This window comes from Corvus brachyrhynchos, unplaced genomic scaffold (assembly GCF_000691975.1).
Source record: "Corvus brachyrhynchos isolate BGI_N302 unplaced genomic scaffold, ASM69197v1 scaffold555, whole genome shotgun sequence".
In the NCBI taxonomy this organism is placed as follows: Eukaryota; Metazoa; Chordata; class Aves; order Passeriformes; family Corvidae; genus Corvus; species Corvus brachyrhynchos.
In genome coordinates this window covers 743,662-756,976 of record NW_008238357.1, presented here as the reverse complement: position 1 = coordinate 756,976, position 13,315 = coordinate 743,662, and the positions used below count along the sequence as shown (strand labels likewise).

Genomic DNA, 13,315 nt, shown 5'->3' with positions numbered 1-13,315 from the left:
AATCTCTTTCATCCGATCGACTGCACTCAGTAAAGCTCATTTCCAGGGAGCCTGAGGCAGCTCAGCTGTGGGCTCAGCTCACTTCCCAGAGGAGATTTGGGCTGCCGTGCACCAGGCTGGGCACACGCTCGAGCACAGCTCCAGGTGCTGCTTTGCGGCCCTCAGGGCCCCAGCCCGTGGCAGGGGGTTCAGGAGCACTGGGCAAAAGCCGCAGCTGCTGCCAAGTCCCTGGATCAGATCTTCTGTCTCTCCCTGCGTGAGAAGGGGCCGATGCTAAAACAGTGTGAGGGGTGAGGCTGGCTTTGGGTGCTGCTCCTCCTGGCTCCAGAGCTTGGGGAAGGGTGAGAGGAGAAGGCCTCCAAGGAGCAAGTGTGGTCATTTGGTCTGTTCCTGCTGGAGCAGAGGAGCCTGAGCTCAGAGCTCCCCGGGTTCTGCAGCTTCCTCCCGAGGGGCAGCGGAGGGACAGCTTCAATCTCTGCTCTCTGTGAGCAGGGACAGGAGCCAGGGAAGGGCTGGAGCTGTGTCAGGGGAGGGTCAGGCTGGAGCTCAGGAAAAGGTTCTTCCCCCAGAGGGTGCTGGGCACTGCCCAGGCTCCCCAGGGAATGAATGGGCACAGCCCCAAGGCTGCCAGAGCTCCAGGAGCATTTGGCCAAGGCTCTCCGGGATGCACAGGGTGGGATTGTTGGGGTGTCTGTGCAGGGCCAGGGGCTGGATGTGATCCTTGTGGGTCAGTTCCAGCTCAGGACGTTCCATTATTCTGCTGGGGGTGAGGCTGGCAAGGTGCAGTGGTGTGGCTGAGCACTGGGCCCTGGGGAGGGTTCAGCCCTTCCCAAGGAGCTCGGGGCCGCTGCTGCACAGACAGCTCAGGGCTGTGCTGCTCCCGTGGGTCACGGGCTCTGTGCCAGCCTCTGCTGTGCCCTGCATCAGGGCCTGTCCAGCCGGGATGGCAGTGCCTGAGCGCTGCCTCAGAGCAGCTGAGCTCGGCTCCTGCTCCTGGGAGGCTGCACCAAGTGGGGAGGACGCGACCAACTGGGGCATTTCAGGGCTTTGGGGGAGCTCAGGTGAGCTGGGTCAGATGATGGATCTTGATCCCTGTGGGAGTCAGGAGCTTTCCTAAGCGTCCCTGAAAATGCTGCTGCTTTTGTTCTGGATCCAGTTGGGATCTTCATGGAGGACCCTGCTTCCAAGGAACCTTTGTAAGCCAAGCTTGGGAGCAGTGTGTGCGCAGGCAGAGGCCCGTGGCTGTGAGAGCCATCAGGCTTGTGGCTCAGCACCGTGCTGGCCTCTCTTAGGCCTCTTTTCTCCACAGCCGACCTGAGGCTGCCTTGGCAGCAGAATCATTTGTGATTGCTGATGGAGTCAAGCCTGACTGCTCTTGGAGTCATAAGAGTAGATGAGCCCCATGTGAGCATCACTCTGGAGCTCAGAGCCTCCTGACTTCCTCCCCTCCTATCCCAGCAAAGCCCTCAGAGGCATCTGATGTGATCCAGCTGCATCTCCTGGGGCAGCTCTGTGATTTCTCCCTGGTACTTCCCAGCGTTTTTCCATGACTCTGAGCTCACCAGCCTCAGGTCCCCGTTCTCTTGCTCACCAGTTCAACATCACTGGGTCACACGTGACCTTCGCTTATCCTTGTTTACACTGTTGGTGGCCCATGGACTCCTCACGTTACTGCTCCTCCCAGCTCATGACACAGCAGGGGACAAGGGGACAGTTCTCGCTTGCCCCTTGTAGGGCTATTCCCACCTGTGCCCAGGTGATAGGAAAGCTGCTCTGTGACACTTCCTGTTTGCCTGGGGCAGAGTCCCCCGTGGGTCCGACTGCAGGTCCCGGTGCTGAACCCCTGGTGCCATGTCCCGGGGCTTTCCCAGGGGATGTTCCCTGGTGTGTCCCTGGGAGCTGGTTCCTCTCTGCTCTGCCCATGTCTCATCTGTTTGGGTCCCTCCTGCTTCAAATTTCTGCCCATTTTATGGTCGTGCCAGCTGCTCTGTAAACTGGAAGGCACTACTCAGTCCCCCGGGCCTGGGGCTCCTGCTGTGTCCTCCTGCCCTTTGACTCTGCCAGGGCATGAATTAATTCTGCCTGCACTGCTGTGAACATCCCTAGGAGTGAATTTTGTGCAGCACTGATGGTGCTCATCTGTCATTCACTTGTTTTAATGCTCTCATTGGGAAAAAAAACACCCCTTTTTATGGGCCAGCACGAGCCTGCTGTTCCTCAGTGATCTCCAAGCACAAAGTGATTGCTCTGCAATTAATTACTGTAGGATTTTAGTAGGGCACAGACACGGGAAGGTTTTCCAGCTCTTGCAGAAGTTTGGATGGTTGGGTTGACATCCCGGTGGCCTGCAGGGATGTTCCTCCGAGTGTGACGGGGTAGGACCTGCCCTGCCCTGAGTGCTCCCATGGCCATGGAGCTGCATCCACACAGCCATGGGTGCTGCTCCAGCTCCAGCAGTTCCCACCCAGCTGCTCTCAGAAGGGCAGGCAGGGTGGAGAGTGGCAGCTTCGGGGGCAGTCACAGGAACACACTGACCTTTCAACCCATTCAAAAACCATGATGACTGTGTTTCTGCTGCTTGATGGCTGCATCTGCACACTGCTTCCCGTTACAGCCAGTGATGACATCCCAAAGCACCAGTACATACTGGTTCCATACTGGTTCATGCCTGGTTGTTCAGTGTAGCTTACACTGCCTCCCAGCCTGGTGCAACACAGCACCTCAGGTGAGTCTGAGCCCAGATTTCACAGAACCACAGACAGTTTGGGGTTGGAAGCGACCTCAAAGATTATCCAGTGCCACCCCCTGCCACAGGCAGGGGGACCTTCCACTATCTCAGGTTGCTCCAAGCCCCGTCCAAGCTGGTCTTGTCTGGAGAGCTGGACTGCTGCAACATCAGACTCTGGAACTGGGGTTAATCTCCAGCAAAGGTCAGCTTTGGGTGGTTCTGCACAAGCCTCCCCTGTGTCTGTGCTCCTCACAGTGCAGCTGCTGCTAAAGGATGGGATCTTGGTTTCGGGGGCCTCTTCCCTTATCTGTAGTGGATGATGGAGTGGCTCCAGGGCCAAGCCCTGCTTGGCACCGAGGGTGGTGTTTGTAGGGCTCTGGACATGTTTGCTGGGAGTTGTGCTCCATGGACTGTGGAGCTGCAGGGGGGAAGGAGAATAAGCTTGGTTTTTTGGCAGCCCTGGGTGGCCCCGTGCCTGTGCTCAGTGAGGTCATTGGCTGCAGGACTGTCACCTCCTGTTCCTTATTTTGCATGGGGACCAGAGTGACCTGGAGAAGTGTGACTGTGGTCACCGGGTGTCGCAACTGGGCAAAATATGCAAAGTATTCTGAAAATAATGCTAAAAGGGTTGCAAACACTGTGACATATCTTAAAGTGGCCATTCCTTAGGGAATTGGGAGGATGGGTCTGTCTGGATGGCAGCTGTGAGGACTTTGTTGGTCAGGTCCAGGCACCCAGAGCAGGGTTTTCTATTCCTTTTTTTTGCTGCTGATGCCAGCCTATAGCACAAACTGCTCGTTGGTCTCTGTGTGGCCTGCTGGGCTCTCAGCATGTGGGGGGTGTGTTGTGGACTAACAGGGAATTTTTAGCAATGTAAATCTTATCTCAGGCTTTCTCTGTGTCCAGCTGTGAGCCTTCATGTGGATCCCCAGGACAAACTGATTTCCATGGTCTCTCCTCTCAGAAAACCCATCCTGGTGGGTGCTAGGAGGTTTTGCTGGGATGTGGCTTTGCTGGGACTGTGTTTGGCTTCATGGTGAGAGTCACCTGCTCAAATCACCTGGCATCATTTAAACTGAGTGGAGGCACCTGCAGCCTTCCCATGGTGGATTGAGGAAAATCAGCAGCAAGAGGGTTTGGACCCCTCTTGTGGCAAATGTCAGATGAACTTCACCCAGAAGCAGTTTTTCTCCTCTTTTAGGCTTCCAGGCAGCTCAGAGGAAGGTGTCCCCTCTGCTAATGTCTTGGTTTGGTCAGGGGTGCCCTGATGTTCAGGACAAACAAAGCCTTTTCCTTTGCTGCTGCTGCTGCTCTGAGGGGAACAAAATGTGCTGTGGAAGCAAAGGGGAGCAGCTGGTCCCAAACCGTGGGGGGCACTTGTGGATGGGCTGGCAAGAGGCTGCCCCCAAAACAAGGCCTGGGGAATCCAAGAGGTGGGGTCTGCCAGCTGTGGTGGTTGGAAAGGGCTGGGGGACCCAGAAAAATTGTAGCCAGAGATGTGTAATTCCTGACGCAGGGGCTGAAGGGGCTCAGGGGCTGGCAGGGGGTGCTGCTGGATGTTTCTGCCCTCCAAGGAAACTCCTGAACCAGGTCACGCCCTCCTCCTGATCCAGGGCAAAAAACCAGGCTCTGGAGAGAAACGGCCTGTGTCCTTTTAAGGCAATCCAAGGGCTGGGACTGGAAGAACCAGGCTGGGAGGGATTTGGCACAGCGGGAGGCCCAGCCTGCGGGGCCTTTGGAAAAGAGACTTCCCAGCTGCTCTGATCACACCCCAAACACTGCTCCCAGGAGCCAGCACAGCCTCTCCAGCCCCTGCTCCTGGCACCCTCCACTTCTGTCTGTCTGTCTGTCTGTCTGTCCTGCGCTGAGACCCTCTTGGCATCTGGGAGCTGTGGCTGGGATAAAGTGGGGTCAGCAAGTCAGCTCTGACCCCTGTCCTGGTAACCAGGCTAGGATCAGTTTCCCTTTTCCTGACAAAATCCTCTCACACAGGGAAGATCTCGAGTTCCCCATGACCTGGGAGGTGTAGGGATCTTGCTGTGCCTGTGAGCCCTTCATGCTCCCAATCTCTGTCTGATGTTTGTACAACCCCCAGTCCTGCTGGGTTTAGCACCCACCTCCCCATCTGGGAGAGCCACTGGGACTGGAGGCCCAGGGATGGGGCCTCAGCTGCCTGAGGTGCCCCAGGGGATTGAATCTGCTGCAGGGGGGGGCTCCAAGGCTCCTGGTGTGCCCCGGCAGACCCAGGTCCCTTCCTCATCTCCACACAGCTGAGCTGAGGGAGGTGATGAGATCCTACACATGTGGTGGGCTGGCAAATCTTGTACTCTGAAGATGGGGTTTCGTTTTTGGGGACCTTGTCCTGCTGCTTTAGCTGTTCAGGGGTCAGGAAGCACATGGCGACTTCTGCTGCCTGTCCCCAGGTGAGAGCAGGATGGAGAATTACAGAGGTGTTGATGGAAAGAGGGCCCTGGAGACCTCTCAAGCTGCAGCTTGTGCCTATTGACCTTTCATGTATCATTGGGCCTCTCCAAAAAGTGTTTTATTGTCTTTGTAGCAACCCCGGGTTGCTGTTTGATCCTCCTTAGCTTCCTCTTGGCCACACTCAACGAGCCTGGCTCCCTCAGAATCTCCTTGCAGGGCTTTATTGTGTGAGTCTTGAGGTTTATGTTAACCTAGTCTTCACAAGTGTCAAGGCCCCTTGGGACTGGAGCTTTGCTCGTGTAAGCAACCCAGTATTTTGGGGTTATCTGCAAATCCAGGGACCTCTTGATGGTGTCTCATCAGACACCATCTGCTGCAGTTCAGGAAAGAGAAACAGAAGCCTTTATAGCCTGCTGAGGAGCTGGATGGTGGCTTAGGCTGGTGCCCAGGTCTTTGCCCTGCACTGTGTTCTTGATGTCAGATTCTCCAGGCTCCGTGACTCTGCCTGCAGTCCTGGAGGAGACTGAGACACCGGAGTGCAGGGGGTGCCTGGGAGGGGTTGGCCCCGCAAGGCAGGAGCTGATGGTGCTGTGGGACACGGTGCCAGAGCCTGGGGTTTGGTGGGGTCAGGGGTCAGCCCTGACTGTCCCCTGCCCTGCAGTGGCTGAGATGGAGGAGTTGGTCAGGCCGGAGAAGCTGGGGCTGTGTCCAGGGGGGTGACAGCTGTCACTCCAGCACCAAGGCTCTGTCACAGTCCCCCGGCCGTGGCATGGGGTGACAGCAGGGCTGTGACCTGAGGAGGTGCCTGGGTAACTCCGTGAGCGCCGTCTCCCAGCATTGTCCTGCTTCCTCCCTTTTTCTGGCACTGACGGGGGCTGTGAGGTCTCATGGCTCCAGGACAGGGATTTCTGCTGCTCCTGGCAGACAGGACCCGTGGTCCCTGGGAGGCAGCTGGCACTGCTGGGTGCTGGCTCCCTGAGTTCTGCTGATTCTGTTCATTGCCAGCCCTGCAGTCTGGGCACCCTGCAAACACAGCGGGTGCTCTCTGCACATGGGATGTGAGAAAGCTGCTGGAGCTCCGCTGCCTGCTCCAGCTGCCCCATCCCGGCCCCGCAGAGCTCTGCCCTTGTTCCTGACTGTGCTTTCCCCTGCAGGATGCCAAACTGGGGAGGAGGGAAGAAGTGTGGGGTGTGCCAGAAGGCCGTGTACTTCGCTGAGGAGGTGCAGTGTGAAGGGAACAGCTTCCACAAGTCCTGCTTCTTGTGCAGTGAGTATCACCCCTTCCCTGACCCCCTCTCTGCTTCCTGGGTGTGGGCTCCTCGGGATCTCTCCAGACCCCCTGGCGTGGCAGGAACACGGATCATCCCAGGACACAGGGGCTGTCCAAGCTGTCGGGGCTGACCTCAGCCAGCACCCATACAAAGACTTAGTCTGTCCCTACTCCAGGGAAAGGCCAGGCTGGGTCCTCTGGTCTGTGTCCAGATGTTTAGGATGGGAGCATGAGGCAGGGCCTCTCCCAGCAGTGGTGGCAGGAGCTGGCACATCCCATGCAATGCTCGGAGATGGTGCTTTAGCCTTCTAAGTGGCTTTGCCACAAAAGGTGGTTGAGCCTGGGGAACTGGTGTGGAATCTCCTCATGTCTGAGGGATGATGGGAAGGAGATGTGGTCCTGTCCTGGCCCTTGTGCTGATGGAAAGCCTCCTGAGAAGTGCTGAAGCATCACCTCCAGCCTATCTGCAGATCCACTCTTGCTGAGGGTGTCTCTGGCATATGTTTGGACCAAACATACACAAGTGTAAAGTGCTCCTCCAGGGAGGGGCAGCAGAGCAGGATGAGGCAGGGAGTGATCCAGTGCTGAGCTCCCTTCCTCTGCCCCTCTACAGGATCCTACAAATTCTGCTGGGATCCTGCTGCAAGTCCCCAGACACCCTTCCCTGCCTTTGGAGATCCCAGGGCTGGTGGTGTTACAGTGCTGAGAGCAGCTCCTTAAACCTGGGGCATCCAGAGGGGCTGCAGGACCTTTCAGGCAAAAGATGAGCAGTGTCCTCAGCCTGTGTGGTACCAGATTACTGTCCCCTGTCCCTGGAGACTGCCACGTATCAGAACCAGTGATTCTCCTGTGCCCACAGGAGATAGGGCCTGGAGCAGCCTGGTCTAGTGTGAGGTGTCCCTGCCCATGGCAGGGGGTGGGACAAGATGAGTTTTAAGGTCCCTTCCCACCCAAACCTCTCTGGAATCCTGTGGACAGGAGCACACTTGCTGCCTGCGTCTGCTGATGGGTCCTTGAGATGTTGCCTCTGCCACAGAACAGCAGAAGTGCACCTCCAGAGTGGCCCCACTGAGGTTTAATGTTTCCTCAGCTGATCCCAGTGCCCTGGTCCCAGTGTCACCATCCCATTGCAGCAGGGAACGCAGCTGGGATCTTTTCCATAGGAGCAGCAAGCAGAGCTGGCATCTGGAAACAGGCACACTCTGGAACTGACCTCTTCCAGCAGCGAAACACCAGTGTCCTCATTGGATGGTCCCTGCCATGCTCCTGTGTCCCCCTGGCCTGGCTGCTGGATGCTCCTTGTCCAGCCTGCCTGGGATGCAGCACATACAGCTGGATCCAGATGTGGGAGAGGGAGAGAGAGACTTCTGCTGTGCCTGTGCTCCCTGCAGTGTGGAGGGTGGCCAGCGTGGCCAGGAGCTCCCATATGTGGGAGTTTCCAGGCTGGAAACTTGCTTTGGCTGGTAGGGCTCCGCAGGGGAGTTGTAGAGAGGCTTTTCCTGGGCAGGAAGGGGGTGGCAGGCTGGGTTCTTATGGCAGCTGCTCTGCAGAAGGAAATCCTGTTTGTTCTGTGGCCTCAGATAAGGAGGGTGGGGAATATTGCCCTCGCCCCCTATGCACACAGCTGGTTTACCAGGAAAAGCTGCTGCCATGGGATGCTGGCACCCAGAGAGCAGGGCAGGCCTCCAGGAGCCACGAAATGAGGCTAAAGGCATTGCTTCCAGGTGGGAACACGTGGCCAGAGTGAGGAAGAAGGTCACCCTGTGTGTGTTCATGGAAGCAAGTGCCCAGGCAGCGCTCCTGGGCTCAGGGCTGCTGTCCCTGGCTTTTGTTATGCCACTCCACATGTACCCAGCAGCTCTGCCTGTCCTGGCTGTGGCTCCCCAGCTCAGGCTGTGGCTCATGTGCCAGCCCACCCTGCTGCCCACTGTTCCCAGTCCATGCCACAGGCTGTGGGTGGTGCTCCTGAGCTCCTGCATTCCCAGCCTGTTCCCCAGTGCTGCATTTGGGCCCCATCAAGGAACTTGAAACCATTATCTTTAGGGGAGAATAACAAATACTTCAACCAGATCTGCCAAAAACATCATCTAAAAGGAGCCAAGCCTACCACAGTGCATTAGAGCTCAGGGAGCAACTTGGTGATTGACTCCTGGCCCTGATCCAGCTGCCTGGGTAGTGCAGGAGAATGAGCTGGAATGAGCCCCTTGGCCTTGGAAAGCAGAGGCAGCTCTTGCCTAATTGTTTTGTGGAGCAGCTCAGCTGCTCTTAGAAAAACAAAGGGTCCTTAACTCCGTGAGTGCAGTGCACTGGAATTTCTGCAATGCACAAACCCGGGGGCTGAGTAAAAAGTTTTTCTGTTGCCTCTCAAAGCTCTGTGAGTACATATGAGGGACTGTGAAAGCTTGGGCTGGAGCTCCAAATCCATCCAGATGCGACTGAGCTCATTCACTGCCACCCTGGGACAAAGCTCTCAACAAAGCCCTTTGAAAGGCCAGTGAAAGTGCCCAAATTCCCCTCCTGAGGGCCTGCCTGAGCAGGGTCACCCCAGGGCAATGCAGAGACCCCCACAGCAGCCCAGGAGCTTGGCAGCTTTGGAACCAGTTACCAGCTCTGGTCTCTCCCAGCTGGGATCCGTTCTCCATCCCCAGCTCCTGCTGTGGTGGGAGCGTGTAGCCAGGAGAGGACCCTGCCAGATCCTCCTTAGATGGCAGGAGATGCTTCCCTTTCCTCTCCTTGTCCCAGCAGAGGCACACAGGGTTCTCCCGGCCGTATTTAGTCATGGAAGGGCTGCCTCTGCCCCTGCTCGGTTTGTGCTGCTCCGAGGGGAGAGCTCTGCTCTGTTTGCATTCCTGTGATATTGGGAATGGCCAAGAAACTGCTCTGCTGGCCAAGAAGCTGCTGGAAGCCTCGACATTTAAGGTGTGCAAAGCAAGATGGGGGAAGCTGTGTGGCAGCTGCAGCCGGATCTGTTTGGGGCTGGCTGCCAGCGCTGCAGGCTCTGCCCTGGGAGCTGGGATCCTGCACAGGGCACGTGAACACTGCAGATCACCTGGAGTTTGGGTGCTGGTGGCCTCCTGCTCCTGCTGGCTGGGCAGAGTGTCCCAGGAAGGGCTAGGAAGGGATGTGGCAGCCGTGAGCAGAGCTGGGACAGGAGCTGGTACTTCCAGGACCTTAAGGGGGTTTATAAAAGAGAAGTAGAGTGACTTTTTACACAGGCAGATAATGACAGGGCAAGGGGAGGTGGTTTTAAATGGAAAGAGGAGCAATCTAGATTAGATATAAGGGAGAAAGTTAGATTAGATACAAGGAAGTAATTATTTACTCAAAGGGTGGTGGGGCATTGCTTCCTAGAGAAGCTGTGGCTGCTTCATCCTTGGAAGTGTTCAAGACCAGGTTGGACAGGGCTTGGAGCAGCCTGGGACAGTGGAAGGTGTCCATGGCAGAGGGTTGGAATTGGATAATCTGAATTGAAGGTCCCTTCCAACCCAAACCAGTCTGTGATTCTATGGAAACCTAAAAATCAGGAGACGGCCTGAGGCCAGCACCAAGCTCAAGCTGTGGGTGGCCTCAGCAGGGCCCCTGAGCCTGGCTGCCATCTCCTCCTGTCCCATCTTACATCCCACATTGGACCCCCAGGACTCAGACACCCAGCTGAGTTAGTGTTCCTCACCTGAGACCCCCTCCTATGCACACCCCCAAACCAGGGCTAAGGTGTCACTTGAGCCTTCTGAGCTCTGGAGAGGTGACTGTGCCCCATGTGTGAAGCCCTTGCAGTGCCTCGGATGTGGTGATGGCCACAGGGCTGCTCTTGGTCCATCCAAACACCAGGAAAACCACATTTGCTTACATTTCTTTGCCCTGAGCGCTTCCTGCCGTGGATTTGCAGTGGACAAGGCATGGGGCCAGGACATCCATCCCCGGGCTTGGGAATCCTGCAGTAGGAAAAATTCAGTCCCACGGTTTAAGTGCAGCTGCAGGAGAGCAGCACCCAGAGGGTTAACAGAGCTTTCCTTCCCTTGGTATCACCCTCTTGGCTTTGGTGGTTGCTTCCTTTTAAAGCCAGACACTGCTCTTGTTGTGATCCTTATCTGCCCTGGTTTGCATGTGCTCCCCGAGGCTGGATCCTGGCAAGGGCTTCCCTGCTCCTTGAAAGCCGAGCTGAGCTGTCCCTGTGAGGGCTTGTTTTCCCCAGCTAATTAGTGAGCTCTGGCAGAGCAGGCTGATGCCACACCCTGCCCTCTGTTCTAGTGGTCTGTAAGAAGAATTTGGACAGCACTACTGTGGCCGTGCATGGCGAGGAGATCTACTGCAAGTCCTGCTACGGGAAGAAGTACGGCCCCAAGGGCTACGGCTACGGGCAGGGAGCAGGGACCCTGAGCACTGACAAGGGCGAGTCCCTGGGAATCAAATACGAAGAGTGAGTCTGGGTCTTGTTTTTGACACCGGGGCTGTGGGCACCTTCTCCCCACACCTGTCCTGTGGTGCTCAGCTGTGCAGCCTGTGCTGAGCTCCCAGCACTGTCCGTGGGCTGCCCGGCCCCTCTGTCCCTCCAGGGAACCCCACTGAACCCTGTTTGGTGGGTGGGATGGGATGGGACATGTCCCCATTGCCTCAGCACGGTGCCCACCCCCTCCCAGCACACAGCCCTCGGGCTGAACTTTCCATGGGGCTCAACACATTGTTCCTAAAGTTCCCTCCTAAACTGGGCTGGGATTTGGGATTGCGTAGTTCTTTCCTGCTCCATCTTGCCTGTGCACCCCTGATCGTGAGCTCCCTCCCACCCACAGGGGCCAGCCCCACCGACCCCCCAACCCCAACGCAGCCAGGATGGCCCAGAAGGTGGGAGGAGCTGATGGGTGCCCCCGCTGTGGCCAGGCCGTGTACGCGGCCGAGAAGGTCATCGGAGCTGGGAAGGTAAGGGGGGATGGTGGGGACGGGGCACAGGGTGCTGCATGGCAGGGGAACCTTTGGAGAGGGTCTGGACCTGCCCCTTGGGCTGGGCTGCCAGGGCTAGGCTTGGGTCCAGTGGCCACGTTCACCTGGAAGCCTGGCACCAAAAGGAGATCTTGGCATGTCTGGAAGCCAGGTTGTTCAGGCTGCAGTGCTGTCACAGACGTGTAGAGGGGGGAGAAACACATTTTATATTAAATATTCACAGCAGAGGCCACAGTGGACATCCTGCTGTGGATGTGCTGGGAGGGTGAGCAGTGACATGTGCCATGGCCAGTGTCACTGTTAACTGAAAAGTGCATCCTCCTCCCCTCAATGCCACGGGCCGGGATGCTGCAGCCGGGATTTGAGGCAGGCAATGAATTCCAGTGGTCAGCACTGCCCACAGGCCGGGCAGGGTGTTGGAGCTGTGGGCATGGGTTTGGTGAATGTTCCTGGGGCTGTTCTGGTGGTGGCTGGGTCAGCTCAGGGTTTGGTGTGAAGGTCACTCTTAACAGCCCTGGCACATCCCTTCACCAGGGTTCTTTGCACCCTGAGCTGTGACCTGCTCCCAGCCCAGCTCCTCTGCAGGGCCTGGGGACCCCTTCTGCCCTGCCAGCCCTGGGACCCCGGGTGAGGCCCCTGCTGGAGCTGCCCTCCCCGTGAGGTCAGGTACATGCAGAGCTTGTCAGGGACACCAGGCCAGGCTTCTTCGCTTTGTGCCATGGAGACACGGTGGCCATGGTGGGACAGCCTCACCTGACTGGTGATGAGGGGTCACTCCCTGACCTGGCTGGGCTCTGTCCTCCTGGGCCTTTGTGCTTGTCCTGCATCCCCAGAGCGAGGAGAGGAGTCAGAGGGGCCCCTCAGCATCATCACCCCCCAGCTGGCTTGTGATGGACACGATGAGGGTCAGCCCAGGGTCAGAAGCTGAATTTACCCTTAAAACCATGATCTGGGCTTCCTGGTTGGCTTCTGGCCCCAGTATTTACAGGGAACCAAAGCTGGGGAAGCAATTACATTAAAGTAGACCCAGAGAGGATTCCAGAGCGTGTATTTCATGTGCTAATGTTTGCTGGATGACTCCATCCAATACCTCCTCCTCCAGCCCCCGAATTTCGCATTTTCTTCCAAAAAAGGTTTCATGTTTTCCCAAGTGTTTATTTAAATTCCTCTGTGAGCAGCTCTGGCTACTCAAGGTCTGCCTGAAGGCTGTGAGCTCATTTATCTCCAGGGGACTGCTGGAACCGTGGGGGGTTATTTTTAAACACTGGCTGGTTTTGGCATTGTTCCTCTCTGTTTGCTGCCTTCCTTGGAGCTGTGGTTGTGTGGGGCAGTTGTCCCATCCCTGCTGCCACCCCAGCCTAACATCCAGCAGCTGTGGGGCTCAGCTGGACAATGGGGGGGATTTACCTTGCTGGTTAAGAGAGGACAGTCCCCAAAGAGGGGGGGATTGCTCCTTACAAATTATTGTAGAAATTACTGCAAAAATGACTTCTGTGAGTGCAGCAAAAGGTCTCCAAAACCAGCACAGGAGCAGTGACCACACCTGGTGTTTCCTCTCTGTATCTTCCTTGTGGGGCTGGGAGGTCAGTGCTTTCCGGGGAAAAGCTTTTACCCCGTTCAGAGCTCTTTGCCAGCCCCTTTAGATCAGAAACAGAGCAGGGAGCCTGGCTGGTACCAGAGCGTGGCTGCCCTGTCCCTGGGGTGTGACTGGGCTCTGCTCCTGTCCCGCAGTCCTGGCACAAGTCCTGCTTCCGCTGTGCCAAGTGTGGCAAAAGCCTGGAGTCCACCACCCTGGCAGACAAAGATGGAGAGATCTACTGCAAAGGTGAGCCCCACCTTCCCTGCTGGCTTGTCCTGGGCTCTGAGGGGTGGGGGTGAAGGCCCCTGTGGAGGGACCCAGGGTGGGATGGAGGCTGGGGAAGGGGTGGCCCAGCAGCTGCATTCGGGGACTGGCTGTG

At 57.0% G+C, this 13,315-nt stretch overlaps 1 protein-coding gene across 1 annotated transcript in view; it reads left to right on the top strand.

The window, feature by feature from the left end:
* The window catches only part of CSRP1 (cysteine and glycine rich protein 1), an 18,138-nt gene extending 4,888 nt beyond the window's left edge, over window positions 1-13,250 (top strand). Inside the window, exons 2-5 of the mRNA XM_017735549.1 lie at window positions 6,308-6,419; window positions 10,671-10,839; window positions 11,210-11,336; window positions 13,089-13,250. Coding sequence (XP_017591038.1) covers window positions 6,308-6,419; window positions 10,671-10,839; window positions 11,210-11,336; window positions 13,089-13,235 — 555 coding nt within the window. The 3' untranslated portion in view covers window positions 13,236-13,250. The remainder of the gene's footprint in view (window positions 1-6,307; window positions 6,420-10,670; window positions 10,840-11,209; window positions 11,337-13,088) is intronic.
* Window positions 13,251-13,315: the final 65 nt, after the last annotated feature.